General features: G+C 42.8%; 1 protein-coding gene and 1 non-coding gene across 8 annotated transcripts in view; one reads left to right on the plus strand and one right to left on the minus strand.

Moving 5' to 3' along the window:
• Positions 1 to 567: 567 nt before the first annotated feature.
• LOC129469370 (tektin-3) overlaps positions 568 to 22,650 on the minus strand; it is a 34,562-nt gene continuing 12,479 nt past the window's right edge. For 6 of the 7 annotated variants that reach the window (XM_063629389.1, XM_063629394.1, XM_063629392.1 and 3 more), the window contains exons 5-10: positions 10,790 to 10,933; positions 8,953 to 9,175; positions 5,365 to 5,519; positions 3,216 to 3,248; positions 1,659 to 1,778; positions 568 to 907 (exon numbers count right to left, since the gene is read on the minus strand). In XM_063629389.1, the coding sequence (XP_063485459.1) occupies positions 595 to 907; positions 1,659 to 1,778; positions 3,216 to 3,248; positions 5,365 to 5,519; positions 8,953 to 9,175; positions 10,790 to 10,933 (988 nt within the window). In that variant the 3' untranslated portion in view covers positions 568 to 594. Of the gene's footprint in view, positions 908 to 1,658; positions 1,779 to 3,215; positions 3,249 to 5,364; positions 5,520 to 8,952; positions 9,176 to 10,789; positions 11,109 to 22,650 lie in introns of those variants that run through there. The other variant, XM_063629388.1, reaches the window with a different exon arrangement.
• On the plus strand, positions 8,041 to 8,143 carry LOC129470792 (U6 spliceosomal RNA). The gene has a single exon (XR_008653322.1). It is a non-coding gene; the product is annotated as a U6 spliceosomal RNA (small nuclear RNA).

Here is a 22,650-nt window from a genome sequence, read left to right on the forward strand (position 1 = left end):
AGAAATACAGTGGGCGAAGTGCCTGGAGAAGTGGGCAGCGGGTGTTCAACTCCAGGTTCAGGGGCTAAGGGAACTGAGGAGTATCTCTGAGCATGGAAATGGCTTTATGAAAGCAATGCTCAAGTAATGAAAGTTTGAATTGGAGAGATGAGAGTGTAATAAAAAGAGACGTGCAGAACACATTATGAATTATGCATTATGAATCACAGCCAAGCTGGCCCTGCCTACTATTGTTCCAAATGCACTCTGTATTTCTCTACCTTTGTTTTTGATCAAATTACCCCAACTACCTCATACCCAGTGGCCTTTCCCCTTCTCACTGTGGATCCTTTAAAGCAAAACTCAGAAACCACCTACTTCATGATTCCTGACTGCCTCCGAGAGAATACAGTCCTCCTTTCCAGCCCATTCGGATTACACACAGAATGACAAGAATCACACCAGTTATCCTTTTTACCTTCTCTACTAGATTGATTATATTTCTTCATATCCTTCCCATAACCCAGACGCCTAGTAAATAGAAAATTAAGGTTTGGATGCAAACAAAAGGCTTTCTGAGACAGGAGGTTGGTACATTTCCATCAGCATAATCCTTTAATAAGTGACTATATTAGCACTTGGTTCAAATGCTGAGACAGCGCTCTGGCTCAGCCTTAACTTAGGGATATCAAAACCACACCCGGTGGGGTCCCCAGCAGAAGCCGACCAGCCGGAGGGTGTTGGGTAGCTCTTGCGCATGCTCATGCATTTTTCCTGGTCAATGTACAGGGAATTGGCCTTGACAGCCTGATCACACTCGAGGATGGCTTTGGTGTGGACCAGCCCCTGCAGGGTGTCCTCTGCATCCCTCAAGCGCTGCTGCAGGGTCTGGATGGTGTCGTCAACCTCGTGTACCTCGTTAACAAGGCTGCAGCATAAAGGAATCAGCATGGTTAGGTCAGCCTGTAGCTTACGCAACTCCAAGTACATCACATTGTAACCAGTGATGCAAAGCTCACATTTTCTTTACTTTAGGATATATTTATCAGCAAATGAGAGGTGCATGAAATTAATAAAATATAAAGAAATATAAAGAGAATGGTGACAATGAACCAATGGGAATGTAGATGTCCCAGGAGATAGAAAAGGATTTCATAATTATAGAAAAATATCCAGACCATTTTAAAATCATTATGCCAAGGCAATTCTATAGTTTCACAGAAATTCACAACTGGAAAACGAATTTAGAGAGGTCACCAAGCCCAACTTCCTTGTTTTACAGACTAGGAAATAGAGCCCAGGGGTTCATAAGCTGCCCTTTCCATCGACACGGGGCCCACATATGTTTGTAAGCTGTACCTGCTTATCCAGGAAGCTAAGAAGGAAATACAGAGATTCAGTGGCCATAATAAGAAACTGGGTCCCATTTCCTGGCCCCATTCCCCTCTCAGCAACTTGAGACAGAAGAGTAGAAGCAGAGACCCAGGAAGACCCATCTCATCATCCGCAGACACATCCTGGAATATGCTTGCAATTTCTCGGACCTCAAGGGCTTCACTCTTGCTGTCCCCTAAGCTCAGAATGCTCCTAACCCATTCTTCATCCTGCTAATTTATCCCATCTTCAAATCCTAGGTGAATTAACACTTCTTCCGGAAGTCCCTCCCTTAACCCGGAGACCATCTGCTGCCCAGTGCTGTGACTTCCAAGAGGACCAAGCCTTTTACGGCACTCAGGGTCTTGTGATTGTCTGCTTGCAACATATGCTGTCCTTGCCCGGGGCTGCATCTACAGCCGCTCCTGCAAAAATACAGGTGTGCAAAAATTACTGTTGGGTGAAGACCAACTTTCATGTCCTAGGTGAAACGGAGGACGTCTTGGGAGGCAGGGAATTGCCCAAAGGTCTGAATCCATGGGATCTACTAAGAACAAGACCCAGACCCAAGGCAATAAAAAGGAAGGAAAGGCAGGATGGAGCCTGGAGCGTTCGCTTCCAAGCCACTTCTAGGTGGCCTAAGAAGAGGAAGGCGCTGGTAAAGGCCCCCACGCGAGCTGATTGAAGCAACAGGCCATGGGAACATATCCACGCTGTGCAACACCTTTCATCTTACAAGCTCTACTATCTCCTGCTTTCCAATGGGGAGGGGAAGAATTAAAGTTTAAGTGCCAAAGTTTGGTTTTGTCTGGGGACGGTAAACACAAAATCTGAGAACTCATCAGAAAGCAAATTTCTTGTTATTGTTTAGGTCAAACTGAATTTAAAAAGAAAGCCTTTTTAAAGATCCCAGGGTATAAAATATCACTAGCAAAGAAACAGATCTTTGGCGAGGCTGCCGCAGATGGCTGGTATTGGGATTTTTGATGGTGGATTGTTTACAATCACACGGGGCCTGCCTCTTGTCTCCCACCCTCCCTGGCTTCAACAGGAACCCTGAACCCCAACGTAGGAAACAGAGCAGGATGACATATGTGTCTTTACTCCTTTCAGCCAAATACGAGTCTAGTGGAAATTTTATCTGGGAGGGAATGTTTGAAAATATACATGTCAAAACATCAATGCTAAAAAAGAAAAAAAAATCAAGAGATATAGAACGTAGGCAGTTAGAATACTTGTTTTCACACTGCTGCATGGACACAGCTAGGGAATAACATGCTTCCACTTCCCTCAGCGTTAATTAGAAATATGTTGTTCATCATCTTCAAGGCCCTATTTCACTCCCAGTTTCCTTGTTCTTGGCTGATTGCAGAGAGCTGTTCTGCTGAAGTCACTCTTTCTCTTTCTTTCTTTTTTTTGGAATTACAGAACCACAAAATGTCTTGCATTCAAATACAAATAAAGCTACCACAGTTTATATATATAAACTTATATATATATAAAATGATTATTTAAGCAGAGCAGAGCCTGGTCTGTCTGGCCTGCCACCAAAAATGCCAAGAATGTTTAGAATCACTTTTGAAATAACTCGTTTAGAACATTTTTAAATAAAAGTGAGTCTTCCAATGAAAACAGCAATTTTTCTCAGTCCCCACTCCCCTTAGTTTATGATCTTTATTTTTTCTAAATCTAGACCGCCGAAGGGCTGCTCTCAGAACCATCCATTTAAAAAGGAAAGTAATCCCCTCCCCCAATAATAATCCTAAAGATTTTTGGCAAGGATATTTTAACCAGAAAACTTGACAGAAACAAAAGTAGGTTTTGTTCAAAAGTCAGTAAAGGAGCAGAGGAAATAGACATACCATGAAGTCGGCAGGAAGTGAAAGAAGCAAATTCTGTTTAGCAGGAAAAGGAAAAAAAAAAAGAGTAAAAATCTTTCAGCTCCTCAGGAGAAGCTGTGAATGCCTCATTGTTTGATAATTCCAAAGTCCTATTAGACCACTACCCAAAACCCATTTTAAAAGCAACCCTGTGTTTGTCTAACAGCAGTATAAACAATTTATTTGTTCCCATCTCCACTTTTGATGACTCTGCAGAGATTTTTGGAGAATGAAACATCAGCTTAGCTTCTCCTAATAACGTTTACATAAAGTCAAAACTGGTGATCTAACTCTAATAGGCCAAGTGGGTGTGCGCTCACTGCTGGGTTCTTCTAAAGCAGAGAGGTGCCTCCAGCTGGCTGTCTAGGGGCCCATCTAGTCTCTGGAGTGGAGAGCTGCTTATCCTAAATAATGAGCTGTGCATGAAGAGGGGTTCTATGGAACCCACTTTGAAAAACATGCAGCCTGAGTGATCTCTTCTGTGGCTATGGCCTAGATAACAGCTCCACCAGGAGAAATACAACTCATCCTGGAAATGAAGATCATGTGCGTACAACCTAAAGCATGCTTCATGGCACTCAACACAGACAACATGCGTGCTATACACGTAAGGTGTTTCATCATAATGATCTCCTCTGTGACCTTCAGTTTCATCCTCTGTGTGAGAGAGAGGAGCATGCAGCATTTACTTTGCCAACTCTTCTCAAATGAGATCAGGTACCTGACAGGGGGATGGTAAATGCATTACATGATGTAAAAGACAGGAGAAAGAGAAGCAAATGGCTTGGTGGAATAGAACTCTGGGGTGAGACAGGCAAAGACTCAAACTGCAGCTCTCTCACCACTAAATGTGGCCTGGGCCAAGCCACTCACCCACTCCTGCCTCAGTTTCCTCACTTGTAATATGAAGGTAATGAATGAGATAGTATAAAGTGCTTAGGGCAGTGCCCAGCATCAAGTCAGGTTAAGAGATGGTAGCAGCTATTATTATCATTGCATTGATTATCGCCATCATTATCTTTACTATTATTATCATCATCAATGTTGGCCTCACAAGATCCCCCTTCCTTCCATTTCAGGAAATCCACTGTCTCAAACCACCACTTATTTCTTTATTTTATCCTTAGGATTAATCCTTCAAGATAAGAGAATTTTATCGTGGAAGCAGAGCGAGTGGCATCTCCCCACTGCACCAGAAAGGCTTCTGGAGTTCACGCACTGCCACTTGGCTCCTGCAGTTGCTATCAAGTTGATTTACTTCTGCATGGAGTATTTTAGGACCTAACAATAGCAATGATGAAACCCAGAAAGAAAAGGCAGACTCACAGGTATTGGGAAATTGGAAATGAAGCCAGATTGTGGCGGGGGTGGGGAGGGAATCTTGGCCAGTTCCTTACAAGTCCATCCCAAAATGAATCTTCAAAGTGAAAATAATAATAAAATCCATGTAGTGTTTAGTAGATAAACTGTGGGGTCAGATTCCTCCTGCTGTGTATATATAGGAGCTGTGCTCGATGAAGACCAGCTTGCTTTGATTTCTACTGAGAATGAAACACATTGAAATAAACCTAAATGAGATCCTCAGTCACAAAGACAGCAAATGAGTAGATAGGAGTCAGTGGAATTGGTACTGAAAGTCCCTTTTCTGTTGCATTCCCCATGCTGAGAAATACACAGAAAGTCACAAACTGCTGCTTATAAGACAGGAGTTCTGGAAACTCCGAAGACTCCAAGGACGTGAGAAGGAACCCAAACAGCACCCTGGCCTCCCTGAGTGAGTTAAAGGCTTAATAGCACTTTTTTTGTGTGTAGCGTTGATGTCCTTTCCTTTTTTAAGGATTTGTGGTAAAATACACATAACATAAAACTTTAACCAATCTTAAGTGTACAGATCAGTGGCATTAAGTACATTCACACTGTTGGTGCAACCATCACCGCCATCCATCTGCAGGACTGTTTCATCATCCCACACTGAAACTCTTCTGCATTCAACATCTCCCCATTACTACCATTCTCACAGAAGGCTCCTACATGATGTGTATGGCCAGAAAGCAGCTTTCTAAAGAGCCTGGCACCACAGTTGGTCTGGTGGCCCTCCGAGCGAGCCCCGAGCCGTCCCCTCCCACCTTAGCGTAGCTGAGCCATGTCTCGGCACAATTCAATATTCGGCCACCGTGTATGCTCGTCCAGTCTGGACTGAGCCACCTTCAGGAAGGCAGTCTTGTCCTTAATGGCCTTTTTGATGGATTCTATGGTCATTTCAGTCTGGAAAATCTCCTGCAGGGTCTGTGACAAAGAGAAGCAACCGCCTGAGGCTTTGGTGTGGTCCCTTCAACAACCCGCCTCCCACCTCTTGCCTGCCCACTCCATGTCCAGCACCTGCCTCGACCTCACTGATGAGGAGGTCCCTTCACCTAGACCCTCTATGCTTCCTAGTCCTGCCCCAGGGAACCCACATGTCTCACTGGAGCTGACATGCACCTGCTCTGGAGAGCGGGTGGCGCCTCTCTCCCCAACCCTAGGCTCAGCGACCTCATTCTGGTAGCTGGAAATCAGCCAGAGTGGGAGTATTTCAACCAAAGAAATTGGCAAATGCTACAAATCAGGGGCTCCCTGCAAGCAGCCCCCAATTGCTGTTGTTAATTACTGACCAGCACACATCTGTGTTCTGATAAAAGTGAGGCTTTGAGTGGCCCTGATCTCCCTCCTCACATCTATATATCTGTGCGTCTCTTCCCACTTCCTCTTCCTACCAACTTGAGCGTTGCTTTCCTCCTCACAGAGGATTTCCCTTGCAGCAAATCCGGCTTAAGTTTCAGGGTACCTCACTTGCGACAGAGGAGTACTGGCAGTTTTGTATTCCTGATTTTGTATTCATTTTTTCTTAAAGAGGCCACTACCCCAAATTGCATAAACATGGATCCCCCTTTGGTTCTCCCTCCTCTTTCTCTGTAAAGAGAGTCCCTGTCCTATGCTCTGAAAAGCCTCCCTTCTCCTCTCATCTTGATCTCTGCACTCCTATAGCTCCACATCCTCCCCATTACTGTCCCTCTTCCTGGGTTCCCTTCCGTGGCCTGGAGACACAACCAAGAATCATCTTTTTTTTTGAAACCCTATGTTTTTACCACCACTCTCCCATCCAGTCCCAACTGAGTCCTCTGCCAAATGTATTCAACCATGGCTGTGCCCACTCCCTTCACTTCCCACCCACCCAGTTTCCCGGTGGCCCCTGGATCCTGTCTCTGGCCCTAGCTGCTGTTATGAAACTTCAGTTTCAAAGCTGACATCGAGGCCTCTCTGACACCTCCCTCTCCTTGAGACCCTCGTCTTGTTTTCTCTGGCCAAGTGCTGTTCCAACTCCCTCCTTTCCAACTACTCCTCATTCCCTTCCAGTGCAAGGCTTTGTCCTTGGGTGATGTCTCTGCAATATCCTTTCTACACTACAGAGACCTCATGCAATCACAGATTTAGCACTTGTGTCATCCAGGCACTCTTCAGTCTGTCACTTGAGCTTTGACCTCTCTCCCAAGCTAAAAATCATTTCACTGTTTCTATCACTAAGGCCTTCTTCAGATACTATGTGCTCCATGAAACCATCTTGATCTCTTGCCAATGGAAACAACTGCCCCTTCTTGTAAACTGTGTTCACATTTCATCTGTGTTTCCAAGTTCTTTCTACACCTTTCTGGTGCAACTTCCCATTTTCTATGTGCATGTCTTGTCTCTAAGACATGAGATGTATGTACATCCCCGAGTGCCTAGAACAATACCTTGGGTGTACCTGTTAGGGCTGAATAGTGCCTCTTCCCCCAAAATTCCTGTGTTGAAGTACGAATCACCAGTGCCTTAGAAGGTGACCATATTTGGAGATAGTGTCTCTGTGGGGGGTGATTAAGTAAAATGAGGTCTTTAGAGTGGCCCTAATACAATACAACTTTGGTGTCTTTATAAGCAGAGGAAATTTGGACACAGACACACACAGAGGGAAGATGATGTGAAGACACAGGGAGAAGGTGGCCATCTACAAGCTGAGGAGAGAGGCCTCAGAGAAAACCGACCCTGCCGGCACCTTGATCTCAGACTTCCAGCCTCCGTTAATTAATTTCCTCTCTCTCCAGTGAGAAAATTAATTCCTACTGTGTAAGCCACACAGTCTGTGGTACTTTGAGTTAGGGCAGCCCTAGCAAACTAACTTATCAGTAAACGAAAATTTGTTGAAGAAGGAACTCTGTCACACCGGCCTTCTAAAAGGCCTTTAGAATGTCTTCTTACAATTGTCTGACCCCATTAACCTTCTCATCAGCGTCTTCTACAACCTGTCTTCAACCTACTTTTCCACGTTCCTCTTCCAGGACACAAACCATCTACACCAGCCACACACCAGACTCTTTACAGACCTCAACTCATCCTCTGATTTGCTGTCTCCAAGGCTTTCTTCAAGATGTGGCCCCACCTGGAATGTTCACTTCTCCCTCCAAACCCCCAAAACACTTTTGTATTTGTTATTTGATAATCATGATTTGCAATATTCTGTTTGTATTGTTTATGAGCTTTTCATATGCAAGTATTTCTTCTCTGTAATGTAAACTTCCTAAGAACAAAAACTACATTCGATGCTTCTCTCTGCCCTTCACAGCATGGAGCACACTGTCTGGCTCAACTAATATTTGTTGCCTAAAGCAGGCACCATGAGAAGGAAAGGCAAATCACTGCAGCCTGAGAAAATGTGATGCCCTCAACTGGGTAAAACCATCATAGGCAACATGGCTCACAGTGCAAGGTTCTTAAAAATGAGAAACAGCATTGCTTGCTTCAGCAGCACATATACTAAAATTGGAACGATACAGAGAAGGTCGGCATGGCCCCTGAGCAAGGACGACATGCAAATTCATGAACCGTTACATATTTTTTACTATAGGTAACAACAAGACATTATATAGTTTCAAATAGCTAGAGGGAGGATATTGAATGTTTCCAACACAAAGAAATGATCGGTGTTTGAGAGGATGGATATGCTCGCTCATTACCCTGACCTGATCACCATACATTAAATGCATCAAAACATCACCCTCCACCCATGAATATGTACAATTATTTTTTGTCAATTTTAAAAAATAAGACACAACAAACTATATGCAGCATAATCCACAGAAACAGTAAGAGCTCCAAGACTGATATTAAGGAAAGGAAGAGCTCCTTGTTTATCTTGAAACATATGAATTCTGCTGGACTCCTTCATTTTATAGTCATTGTAAAACTCTTAGGCTTACAGCACTTAAAATTTTTCAATATCAGAGACACTTTGAACTACCTAACAGTTTCCTGTATTTGGTTTTGTATTCCAGAAAAGGGGTCTGAAATAATTTAACAGAAAACATTTCTACCATATGTTCTAATAATGAATTCACTTCCTAGCTATATACAGTGATTCATTAAACTTTAATAATAATATTTTTGTTTCTATTAAAGACTAAGAACCTTTCATTACATAGTGCCTTCTTTGTGTTTCAAATACCAGTGGATTCCAATTTCATTTTGACACCTGGCTACCTGGCTGAAATAAATGGCATGCTTTGTGCTGTTTTAAATTTTTCTTGCTCTGTGTGGCCCGGCTGTCACATGCCTATGGTGCCTCTCTGGGAGTGGTAAGAGATTTGTGGTCCCAGAGCGCACCGCTCTGTCCAGGTCAGCTAAGGGGTACCACTGGCGGTTGATTTACCTTTGCCAAGTGCATCTGAATCTCATTCTTAGCATCTGCAGTCTCAGCAATGCGATTGGTGAAAGACAAGTTCACTTTGTTGAATTGATTCCACATCTCATTGGCAGTCACAACCAAGAGGTTTTCAATGTCATCTCTTAGCTTAGTGGAAGCTGACCGTTCACTCTGGAAGCGGAGAATATTGTCATCTGTAAATTTGGCCCAGGACTCAGGCAGTGAGACACTGAAAAAGAGAAGCAGAGGCAGACAACGGTGAGAGTGATGAATCAGCCTACAGGATCGCTAGGCCACTATTTATCCTGTGAGAGAGAAACCCCCAGGTCGCTGATCCTAGCTTCATTATATAAATGTAAATATCAGAATGAGGCTTATTTTAAGCTTTCCTTAAGTATTCCTTATTTTACTGCTAATCAGTTTTCTATATATCTAAAGCATAAGCTAGTTCTTCTGCCAGTTTCAGGGGCAAAAGGATTAATGAATGATGTGAATGTGCAGGTTCATTATAAATGTGTCACACATCACATCAATAAGCATATGACAAAATACTCAACCTCAGGGGTAATCAAAGAAGCATTAATGAAAACAGCCTACTAAGGAAATATTAGCAAAAGTAGACAGAATGATCATTTGCAGTGCTGGCGAGCATATTTAGGAAAAGTTTCTCTCGTATCCTGCAGATGAGAATGTTGAATTAGTACAACCTTCCTGGAGGGTAAAGAGGCAACACAAACCAAGAGCCTTTCATTCAAATGTGGAAAACCCAGAAATTCCACTTCTAGAAATGTATTATAAGGAAACAATGTACCCAAGGATATATGTGTGAGGATATTCCTTTCAGCCATATTTATGCTGATCCCTGAAAAACGAGAAACAACCTAAATGCTCAAAAGTTTAAAACAAAAAGGTTGATTATGGTACATTCAAAAAAGTAATCCATATACCAGGCAAATTCATGTTAAAGTAGAATATTTATTTTACAATGTTACTGAAAAATCAGACAGGCTATATTTCAACTGCGTGCATTGTATGGTATGTGAATTTCACCTCAATCAAGTTAACTTTTTTAAGGGAGTGGCTGGAAGAGACCATGGATCCTGCCCAAAATTGCATCCAGGGGCCTGGCAAAGAAACCACTGATGGGGTAAGCTGAACAAGCTGTGGTAGGAAAGGCATCAAGCTGTTTTCAGCCTGTATCCCACAGCATCCAGGGCATGCTATCCAATGGCAACGTGTGGCTTGTCTGTGTTTTTCTTTTTTTTTCTTTTTTTCTTTTTTGGAGACAGAGTCTCACTCTATCACCCAGGCTGGAGAGCAGTGGCACGATCTCAGCTCACTGCAACCTCTCCTCCCAAGTTCAAGCAATTCTCCTGCCTCAGCCTCCTCAGTAGCTGGGATTACAGGCACCCACCACCACGACTGGCTAATTTTTGTATTTTTAGTAGAGACGGGGTTTCACCATGTTGGCCAGGCTAGCCTCGAACTCCTGACCTCAACTGATCCTCCCACCTCAGCCTCCCAAAGTGCAAGGATTACAGATGGGAGCCACTGCACCTGGCCTTGTCTGTGTTTTTCTAGGACTTCTGCATCAGGCAGCGTTATTTTCATAGTTAGAAAATATAAACAACAAATATTCCTTTACAAAAGAATTCAGGATGCAATGATCAAGGCCTGACCACAGAACGTGCTTGCTTACTGGAGACTTGTCCAAAGCTGGGTGTGTTTCCCACCTTCAGATATCTTACCATGCTTTCCCTTCTAACCTGTAAGCTGTGTGCTTTCGAGAGGAGAAAGAGTTAAATGTCATCGAAATCACGGCAGTAGCATGTGCCTGACTTACGTTGCATCGACCCTCTCCACTCCGCGGAAGTAGCCAACACCATCTGACGTGTTGTGCAGGTGGTGGCATTTGTTGTCAATCTGGTAAGCCATCTGCTTGTCACTCAGGTCCTTCTCCAGCTCATGCTGGGACGCTCTGTCAGCCCTATAACACAGAGTCAGGAAGTGGAGCTTCACACTCAGGTGACAATGTCCTGCAAGGACACATGAGTGACCTTCCATATTGGGACCTCTCTCACTGTTGCTCTCACCATCTCTCCCTCTTCACACAATGTTCAATTTCTCAGTCAAAACGAGTACTCTCTGGACATGCCCATACATGTACGTCACTGGGACCCTAACTCCCACCTTGTCTACACTTCTTTCATAGGGTGGGATGGAAGTGGATAGAGCAGGTGAAGATAAACAGGGGCCCAGGATCTGCAGCCCCAGCTGGGGCCCGTCTTCCTAACACACACAAACTCTTCCAGACAGGACACGGGTTCAAATTAATCTGTCCACATCTGTGCCTTCCATTCCTTCCTTTTCCTTTTCCTCTTCTATATCTCAGCCCCCTTTTCCTCCATTATTTGAATATAAATCCCCAAGAAATCATGAGGTCTTTATAGCCGAGCCTCCTGCCATCCATTGGTAACCTTGGTTTGTAGTCGTGCAATGGCTAAGAAGTTTGCCGGGAGATAAAAACCAAGGATCAAAATTAACCTCCAGGGCAGGAGTGAGAGAGGGCTTCAGCAGAGATCGGGAACTAATGGTCCACCCAGGCTCACACACTCCAGCAACCACCCTGCTGGAAGGAAGAGGCCTCGGTGAGCTCTGAGATGTGTGGTCTTGCCTGCACTGCCAGGCAGACAGGGGACCCACAGCTTATTACCAAAGACAGACTCTGGGGGCAGGCATGGGTGACAGGTGAGCCACATGGAAGACTTCATTGGACAAATAATTACTGAGTGCCTCCTATGTGGCAGACACCATTCTGTGAGCCCGGGATGCATCAGTGGACAACACCAACATCTCTTCTCTAAGGAGCCGACATGCTTCTGGGAGGAGACAGCACATTCAGTGCATCGGCAATTTGTGTGGTTCGAAGAACAGTGCTAAAAACAAGGCAGGAAAAAGGAGACCAGGACTGTGGTTATGATTTTAAAGAGGATGGCCAGAATAGGTCTCAGTGACATTGAGCAAAGACATAAAAAAGGGGGAATCAGATCATGCAGGGCCCTAATGGACATGGGAATGAGTCAGGTTTTCCCTTGAGTAAAATTGGAGGCCATTGACTTACAATTTAAAAGGATCATTCTGGTGCTGGGCTGAGAACAGACTGCCGGGGGCAGGAAGACCCATTAGGGGGCCACTGCAGTTACTCAGGTGAGAGATGAAGGCGGCTTGGACCAAGAGGATGAAAGTGAAGGAAGCAAGAAGAAGTAATAGAACCAAGAAAATCTCCTACGAAATTGAACACCAGTGAGAAAAAAAAAAAGAGCTTGAGTCGTTGGAATAATGGAATTCTATCAACTAAGAGAGGGGGTTGGCTGGGGAGGGAGAAGCTAGGGGAGAAGATGGAAGTTCAGTTGACATAGTTAAACTTGAGTGTTCACTGAACATCTACATGGGAGACATGAAGGAGGTTGTTGGAATTTGAAAGAGACGTCTAGGCTGGAGATAAAAAGTAGGGAGCCACTGGCAGATAACTAGTATTTGAAAAGGTAGGACAGCTGAATGAGCTTGGGAATTTCTATATTCTCAGCACCTAAAAACGGTTTTGGTAAAGCAAAGCCGTTCACTCAGTAAAGGCTGCATTGAATGGAATGAGTCAATTCTAGCTGCAGGTTCCCTTCAACTTAGCCTGTGCTTTCGAGCAAATCACTTGACCTCTCAAAGCTGCTTTTCTTATTTGTAAAGTGTAAATGAGAGTAGCAGCATGCAAATGATCTGCACTTTGTGAATTCTAAGACAGTATACATGTGCGAAGGATGAAAATGAAAAAGCTCCCTTCCCTTGCCACTTCTGTGCTGAGGCTCTTGCCTTAGGTGATTATGTTGAAGTTCTAGAACTAGAAGGCCTTTCTCCTTTGATCTGGGACCAAGATGTCCCACAAGCTTCCTGTCTTAAGCTGAGACCCTGTTAGAGAAGGGGCTGAAATGTTCATGAAGCATCTGTTGTTACAGTTCACCTCTTGGGAGGTGGGGCTTGGGGAGGTGGAATAGAGACTTCACAGTCTTTTACTTCCCATCACCTCAAGTGAAAATCCCTTCTCGTGCACACTCTCAGGTCTTAGCTGGAACAGTGGTTGAAAACATATGCCTTGAGAGTGTGGAACGATGAACAGTGGGACTCACAGGAGGGGAGGGAGGAGGGTGGGATGTTGGAAGTTTGCTTAGTGGTTGCAATGTGCATTACTCCAGTGATAGATGCTCTGAAGGTCCTGATTTCACCACAGTGCAATAAATCAATGAAGCAAAATTGCACTTGTACCCCATGAATATATACACATTTTACAAAATTAAAATGTTAACAAAAGCCATATGCTTCAGCATCAGACAGCCCTGGTTCAAATGTCTTTGCTACTTGCTAAACCTGACCAGAGGCAAGTTATAAACTAATGGTAATAATACCCATCTTTCCAAGCTGTCGGGAAGATAATTATGTGCCTAGCAGATGCTAAGTGCTCAGTGTTAGGTCTCGTAATATTGTAACATGGGTGATTTTTATGACTTTAGAACTGGGGCTGCCTGAACACCCTCTGAGCTGGCCTCAGAGACGGCTTGGGCAGGCATTTAAGGCAGCATCCCATCACCACGTCTTACAGCCCAAGATGGGAAGACCTTGGCTGCCCTGTTAGTGCCTAATGAGATTCTATTTTCAGCTGAGATCCAAGCTGAGGGTTTCAGTGCTCCTTCTGAAACAAGTGTAGCTGATAAACTCTCTTCCAGTCATCTGCCCTGGACAGAGCACAGTGGCCCCTCACAAATCCCGGAGAAGCCATCCCAGGAAGTGAGGTAGGCATTATGCCCACTGTGTATTAAAGGAAAGCCAATCTCCTTAAAGGATCGACAACAAAGATTCCGAACAGGTACATACACACAGCACTTTCTGCAAAGGTCTGCAATGCAGCCAGTATTCAGGCAATTTGTAACAGGGATTTATATGAGATGAGGCTGTTCCACGGTAGAACAATCTAGGCCAAGAACACAAAAGATGGGCAGCAAATTCCAGACTATGAAATAAAATCTGAATTAGGAACTAGAACCAATGCTTTGAACCACACTAAACATGTTTCTAAAATTCCTAGGGAGCAGAAACCACGTACAGTCATTCTTAACTACTCTTTTGCTTCTCCTCACCAATTTCCAAATTAAAAAACCCTTCCAGTCACAGCTCGAGAGAATCTCAGCATACAAACCTCGCCAACCTTCGTGGTGTTCAGATCCTGACGCATGGGGTGGGCAAATTAAGTGAGCAGCACGGACGCTTTTATAACACACATAATCATCTCTCTTATTGGGTGGCATATTCGACACCACTTCCTTCTGTGGCCATAAGCAAATGGCACTGATCGTTCTACTTAATGTTTGCCAACAGTCTTGGCCAATACTTTTCCTATGCTGACAGCTGTGATCATTGCCTGAGACCTTCTTTATTATTATTCTTCCCCCTCCTCATTCCTCATCCCACCCCCAACCATAAATATTAAGTACCTACTATCTGCAAGAAAAGAGAGCCCATCCCCTGGAGGAATGTATATTCTAGTGAGGAATAGGATGGGTTAACAATTACAATGCTGTGGGATGCAGGGAGCATTGCAAGGGTGTAATCATTGCAGAGGTCAGATCTTTTTTTTGTTTTCTTTTTTTTCTGAGACAGAGTCTCGCTCCGTCGCCCAGGCTGGAGTGCAGTGGCACGATCTCGGCTCACTGCAAGCTCCGCCTGCTGGGTTCACGCCATTCTCCTGCCTCAGCCTCCCGAGTAGCTGGGACTACAGGCGCCCGCCACCACGCCCGGCTAATTTTTTGGTATTTTTAGTAGAGACGGGGTTTCATCGTGTTAGCCAGGGTGGTCTCAATCTCCTGACATCGTGATCCGCCTGCCTCGGCCTTCCAAAGTGCTGGGATTACAGGCGTGAGCCACTATGCCCCGTCGCAGGAGGCCGGATCTTTAAGGAGGTATGGAAAATAAACATCCAAGTAAACCACCACTCATTACCTTTTCAAATGTTAGAGCTGAACAAGTGTAAGTCAATTTCTTATGTTAAAAAATGCCAGTCTTTTGAGTTAAAAGAAATCTTAGTTACACTCAAGTGAGGGCAAAAATCCTTCCCACAGCATCTCAGAATTATTTATTTAAATAAAAATTTAAAGCAAGTACTCCATGTACTTATTTTTTAAAAATATATATTTTTTGAGACAGTGTCTTTCTCTGTTGCCCAGGGTGGAGTGCAGTAGCACAGTCAGAGCTCATCACTGCAGCCTCAAACTCTTGGGCTTAAGCAATCCTCCCACCTCAACCTCCCAAGTAGCTAGGACCACAGGCACCCGCCACCATGCCTGGCTAATTTTTATTTTTTAACTTTAGAGATGAGGTCTCGTTATATTGCCCAGGCTGGCCTTGAACTCCTGGGCTCAAGCGATTTTCCTGCCTTAACTTCCCAAAGTGTCTATTTGTATTATTTTAAAAAATGTTTATGGGTACATAGTGGGTATATACATTTGTGGGGTACATGTGATTTTGATACAGGCATACAACGTGGAAGAATCACATCAGAGTAGCTGGGGTATCAAATAATCATCTTAATTTTTGAATAAAAATATGTGTATATGCCTGTGTGTGTGTGTTTGTCCTTATAAGAAATTTGAATGAGAGGCATGAAAGTATAGTTCAATGATAGATTTAGAATTGTATAGAGACATAAAGCACTTCCGCAAGTTGGGCAATAGCCTTATCCAAATGTAGCTTCGTTGTTTCTTGACAACACAGAATAGTATCAACTTCCTACTCAATTGGAAAAAAAACACATTAATGTTTTCATTATTGAATATAACACTTAAAATCAGCAATGTAACAAAACATCAATGAAGGAAAATTTTGTTTCTTATAATACTGTGAAGTTAAACAAGAAAACCATTTTGCTTCCAGTTATTTCTCTACATGCTCCGTGATACTGCAATCTAGATATCAGACTAAGATGCAGCCTTTATAGGTCGGTCCATGGGGAAATTATATTATGGAACAAGTGGGGACACGGTTAAAATTTTAGGATTTTTCTCTCTTTTTATCCCTGTCCTTAATTAAAACAGTAAAAAAAAAAAAATTCTGGTAATATACAAGGTCAAATTTAAATGCACGGCTTCATCTATAATAGCTATTCTTCCAAGACAAAGTAAGTCAGGGAGGAAAAAACACAGCCAAAAGAAGCTTCTCTCTGGCAGTACACGTATCCTCCAGATGACAGTGCTTGGGTCCAAACATGGAGGCTGACTTCCACCCTGGGAGGTCGCCCTCCCGTCCTGCTTGTGTACTGCAGCCCAGGGCCTGTCCTTGTACAAACACCTGTGCTAGCCAGGCCTCTCTACTGGACCACACACGTTGCTTTTGATGCTGCTAGGATGTATCCACTAGCCCATAACATGTCAGAGACTATTAAATCAACATTTATTTCCCCCTTGAAATTTCTATGCACATTAGAAAATGTAGGAACTCAGAATAGCACCAAGATATTTAAAAAGTGCACATCGTTACTGTTATTTTCTCAGCCAAAAAGTTGTCATACTATGCATACTGTTTTGGGACATTTTAAACTTGAACATTTTCCCGTGGTATTAAAAAATACTGTGATGAATGACCTTGATCAATATTTAGACACCATGGAAGAGTATGCCTTTTTCCAAGGTTTTGACAAGTACAGCCAAATTGCCCTTCAGAAAAGTGGTCCCCATTTACAACAACAAATGAACATGTGTTTTCTTGTCTTGCCCAGCAAGTGGCCACTGTCGCTCCTTTCCATCTTCACCAATGTGATGGAACCACACCCCCACCGCCCCACCAAAAGCAGCAAACCTGCCTAAATTTGCAAGCCGATATTATGAGTATTCATTTGTTCACCATTTGCATTTTTTGCTTGTGTCAACTGCCTGTTCACATGCTTGTCCGCTTTTTCTGTCATTTATTTTTTCTTTTTCATTTGTGAGGGTTATAAACATGTTTAAAATTCAATCTTTTGTATTATATATGTCACAATTTTTTTTATCAATTTGCCTTTGCTTTTATAAATGTGTGTGGTGCTTTTGATATAGATGTTTCTGATTTCTATGATGTCAGATCTATCAAATATGTCTCCTTTTGGTTTCTGCCTTTGTTACTTAGATAATAAAGGCCTTCACCACTCCAGTATGAAGTATTACTCACCTATGTAGTGTTCTTCTTTTATTGTTTAATCGTTTAACATAAAAATATCAAATATGTCTCGAGTGATCACCCTACTGTCTGGTTGTTTGGTATCTGAATTAATGGAATAAAGGAAGAGCTAAATTCCCTTCACACATTGACACCAACCTTCTCCCTGCCTTGATAAGCAGGCAAGATTTCCCAGCCTCACAGTAGGTTGCGCATCAGTGTTAGTATTTTTGTGTTCTGTTTTTATCTTTCTCAGTGCCTCGTGTGTATGTGTACCTGTGTGTACTTTGATGAGATTTTAACAAAAGATGCATGGAGTCCTGCTTAGAAAGGACCATTTAAAACCCCAAATTGTGTTTTTATCCTTTGTGTACATAAAGCACAGAGTGGAAATTCTTAGGACTTTTAGTGGGAAAAAAAATGCATTTAATGAGACTCTTGCTGTAAAAAATTCCTATAACAATACTTTTTTTTTTTTTTTGAGACGGAGTCTTGCTCTGTCTCCCAGGCCGGAGTGCAGTGGCGCGATCTTGGCTCACTGCAAGCTCCACCCCCCCGAGGTTCACGCCATTCTCCTGCCTCAGCTTCCTGAGTAGCTGGGACTACAGGCGCCCGCCACCACACCTGGCTAATTTTTTGTATTTTTAGTAGAGATGGGGTTTCACCATGTTATCCAGGATGGTCTTGATCTCCTGACCTCGTGATCCACCTGCCTCGGCCTCCCAAAGTGCTGAGATCACAGGCGTGAGCCACCGTGCCCGGCCAACAATAATTTTTATATGTGAATTTAAATAATGTCATATGATGAATGTCAGATGGTTGGGGGCAGAAGGGTTCATGAGAATACAAGAAGCCCAAAGCCAAAGGCCTCTGGGACTGTCCCCAATGCCATCTTTTCCATCCATCTGTCCCCATACAGGGAGGTGGCCTTGAAATACCACAGTACAGCAATAGAAAGACAAAGTATTCCCTCACCTGCCCATGGGAAGAAAGTTTGCAAGAAGGTGGTGGACACACACAGAAAGCAGAAGCGTAGGAAGAGCCTTCATCTAACTAGATTTCTGGCTGCTGCCTCACACCTAAGGAAGTGAACTGCACATTTAAGAGCCTGGAAAATGGGTCCAACATTTCCAGATCCCGGACTTAGGGAGAAATTACAGGCCCCATGAGTTACAGGGTCACACTGACTTCATTGAGATTCTCAGATTGCAGTGACCAAAGTGATTAAAATGCAGTTTCATTTGCGGGGCTTCGGATGAAAACAAAACATGGAATCATGTCCAGTTGCTTGAAGAACCTTGAATGCATCCTACTATTTGAGCGGCTGAAATGTTCATGAAGCATCTATTGTTACAGTTCACCTCTTGGGAGGTGGGGCTTGGGGAGGTGGAATAGAGACTTCACGGCCTTTTACTTCCCATCACCTCAAGTGAAGCTCCCTTCTTGCGCACACTCTCAGGTCTTGGCTGGAACAGTGGTTGAAAACATATGTCTTGAGAGTGTGGAACGATGAACAGTGGGACTCAAAGGAGGGGACGGAGGAGGGTGGGATGTTGGGAGGTTGCTTGGTGGTTAAATGTGCATTGCTCCAGTGATAGATGCTCTGAAGGTCCTGATTTCACCACAGTGCAATATATCAATGAAGGGAAATTGCACTTGTACCCCATGAATATATACACATTTTTTACAAAATTAAAATGTTAACAAAAGCCACAAGCTTCGGCGTCAGACAGCCCTGGTTCAAATATCTTTGCTACTTGCTAAACCTGACCAGAGGCAAGTTATAAACTAATGGTAATAATACCCATCTTTCCAGGCTATTGGGTAGATAATTATGTGCCTAGTAGATGCTGAGTGCTCAGTTAAGTATTAGGTCTCGTAATACTGTAACATGGGTGATTTTCATGACTTTAGAACTGAATCCTCATGTAAGATGTGGGCTCTGCTGTACTCTCAGCTGAGGAATATGCACCACATCACAGAAACACTGAGTTTCAGCCACAAATGCGGATGAGTGCTGACCCTGCGCCGTGGCCTGAATTGTGGATATAAAATCATTACTTGGATGTCCTTGTTAAACTGAGACCCTGCTCCCACAAGTTGAGGCTTTATATGTGGTTCTATTTACCTGTGTTAATTGAGTCTTTTTAAGTTTTGGGCAAGTGGGTAAACCGCCTGTCTAACAGGTGAATGGGCTACTGAAATCAAATCTTCAAAGTCAAGCTGCAAGCCTGAATTGAATCTAGCTAATAAGCGAATACCACCTATAGGTGCAGATATTTCGTTTCCACATACAATGTTTTTAATGATAGATTCACCAAATATTCTTGTCTTCTCACTTATCCTTGAGTTTAGTGAGCAGAGGCATTTCCTTTCATTAGAGATCTGCATTCTCAGTATTTGTTTCTGAGTTCAGCCAAGATGACCCGTCAGCTACCCTTTCTGGCATGGCTGCTTGTGAGAAGCTTCTGGTCCCACAACCTGCTTAGAGGCAGAAACCTAGGTGAGGAGTGTAGTTCTTATTGCTGGAGGTCAGAGCCCACCCAGATCCTCTTTCCATGCTGGTTGCAGAGTTTCTATTCAATCCTGTCCTTAGAGGAGAACCCCCTTGGGCTGGACTGGGCTGAAATGCTGAAATGTCTCTCCAGCAGCAGGTCTGACATCTCTGGAACTCATTGGTTGCATTCTCAACAAACCTCTGAGGCTGGAGTATTTTTGCTTTCTGCTTCTGCAACACGGAGGAAGGAAAAGCCTCTTGTGGGAAGGAAGCTGGCCAGCTGGGGCCAGGCCCAGAGCCTCAGCCTGAGTTCTGAGCAGCTGTCTCAGTCCCCATCCCAGAGCCAGACCAGGGCAGGCTGCAGGGTAGATGACTTTGCAGATTCATTTGGCTCTGAAGTCCAAGGAGTCAGCATGGTCTGAGAGTGCTAAGATAGTACCACGATTGACTCCTCAACAGAAGCCATTCTGTAAAAAGTTATCAACTATCACTGACTGAATGTAATAATCAACAGAATTCAAAGAATTCATAAGAAAATATTTCGTTGCATCCATGTTTTTCAAAAGTAGGCCTTTTAAGGTTACTTCTTTCCTTTGCTAATACACAATTAATTACTCTAAAAATTAAGACCTATTTTGGTAAAAAATAAAACATATGCCAATATCACTACCTTGAATAAGCCACAGAATACATTCACTACTTGAATTAATTGGCAATGACCGAAGCACCTCCCTCAATTCGTGAACGATTACTCTAATTGCACATTCAGTTTTTTGAGACAAAGCCACCCCTGTCAGTTTTTTGAGATAAAGCCCCCCACTGCTACTGACCTAGAAACTGGAAACCTCTAATGCAGTGGTTCATGTTTTTAAGAAACAGCTTTGTTGAGATAGAATTCATAGACCATATATTCACTTGTTTAAAGTGTGCAGTTTGATGGCTTTTAGTATATTCACAGAGTTGTATAATCAGCACCGGAACCAAATTTAAAACATTTCCATTACCTTCCAAAGAAATCATGTGCCCATTAGCTGTCACCCACAATTTCCAATCCCCCAAGCCTCCTTTCATAATAAGCAACCACAAATCTACTTATAGTCTCCATAGATTTCCCTATTCTGGAAATTTCATATAAATGGAATTACCGTATGTGGTCCTTTGTGATGGCTCCTTTCATGTAGCGTAATGTTTTCAATATTCATCCATGTTATAGCAACAGATCAGCACATCATTCCTTTTTTTGGCAGAATAACCTATTGCACAGCTATCCTACATTTTTCTTTTCCATTCATCGGTTGACAGACATTTGGGTTGTTTCTACTTTTTGGCTGCTATGAATAATGTTGTTATAAATATCCATGCACAAATTTTTGTTTGGGCATATGTTTTCTTTTCTCCTGGGCTGACGCTTGGGAGTAGAACTACTGGATCCTATGGATCATACAGGGTCATTCATGCTTAACCATTTTCCAAAGGATCTGCATCATTTTACACTCCCACCAGCAATGTATGAGGGTTCTAATTCCTCCACATTCCAGCCAACTTGTTATTTTCTGTATTTTTTATTATAACTATCCTAGTGGGTATGAAGTCATATTTCATTGTGAGGTCCTTTGCCCATTTTTAATTGGGTTGATTTTTTTTAATTGTGAGAGTTATTTATATATTCGAGATACAACTCTTTTCACTTTGTTGCTAGTGTTCTTCAAAATACCACATTTTTAATTTTGATGATGTCCAGTTTATCAGCTTTTCCTTGTGTTGTTTGTGCTTTTGATATCACATCTAAAAAACTGTTGCCTATTCCAGTGTCATGAATATTCATGCCTATGTTCTTTGCTAAAAGTCTTACAGTTTTAGCTCTTAGGTATAGGTCTTTGATCCCTTTTGACTTAACTATTTTGTATGTTGTGATTTGGAATCCAACTTCATTCTTTCACATGTGGATATCCAATTGTCCAAATGCCATTTGTTGAAGACACTTTTCCCATTGCATTGCCTTGGCACCGGTTGTCAAAGATCAATAGATGGTAAATGTGACGGTTTATTTCTCAACTTTCAAATTGTGTCTATTGTTATGCAGGTACTACACTGTCTTACATATTGCAGCTTTATAGTAAGTGTTGAAATCAGGAGGTGGGAGTCCTCCAACTTTCTTCTTTTTCAATATTATTTTGGCTATTCACTATCCCTTGAATTTCTATATGAATTTTAGGATCAGTTCACCAATTTTTACAAAGAAGTCAGCTGGGAATTTGATAGGAATTGTGTTGAGTCTATGAATCAAGTTGAGAAATACTGCCATCTTAACATGAACATCCATGTTTATGAATGTTCCCATCCATAGACACGATATGCCCATTTATTTAGATCATCTTTAATTTCTTTCAGCAATATTTTGAATTTCTGAGGCACTCGTTCTTAACTCTGCCTAGTCATTAAGATTACCTGGGGGATATTTTAAAAAGATCAATGCCTAGTCCCCACTGCAGATTTGAATCAGCATCTCTGGGTGTGGGATCCAGCCATTGATATTTTTAAAACCTTTGCCAGGTGATTCTAATGTGTAGCCAGGTTTGAGAGCCACTACTCAAGTAATGGAAACACTAACTGTAGCTAAGTACCAAAAAACTCTGTTGGAAATATCGTAGTGTGTTTGTGGGCAAGCTGATGAAGTTAAGCTGTTAGAACTGCCTTGTAATTTATTTCATACAGAACGTCTCAGGATTAGTGAGAACAAAAGGCCACGGGAGAGACGATGGTAAATTCCTATCCAGTTAGGATGACAAAGTAGATGACAGATTATTTTAAGACTTGTGAGATTCATCAAAGGCTGGGAAAGAAGAACCAGAAGAGTGGAGACCCATCACTGCAAAACTATTTCATTCAGAATGTTCTCCTTCTAACCACTCCTGTCCGGCAATAGGGACAGTGACTTTTACAGTAGATTACAAAACCTCTCCGTAGTGGCCAAAGCT

Source organism: Symphalangus syndactylus, chromosome 20, assembly GCF_028878055.3.
Source record: "Symphalangus syndactylus isolate Jambi chromosome 20, NHGRI_mSymSyn1-v2.1_pri, whole genome shotgun sequence".
NCBI lineage: Eukaryota > Metazoa > Chordata > Mammalia > Primates > Hylobatidae > Symphalangus > Symphalangus syndactylus.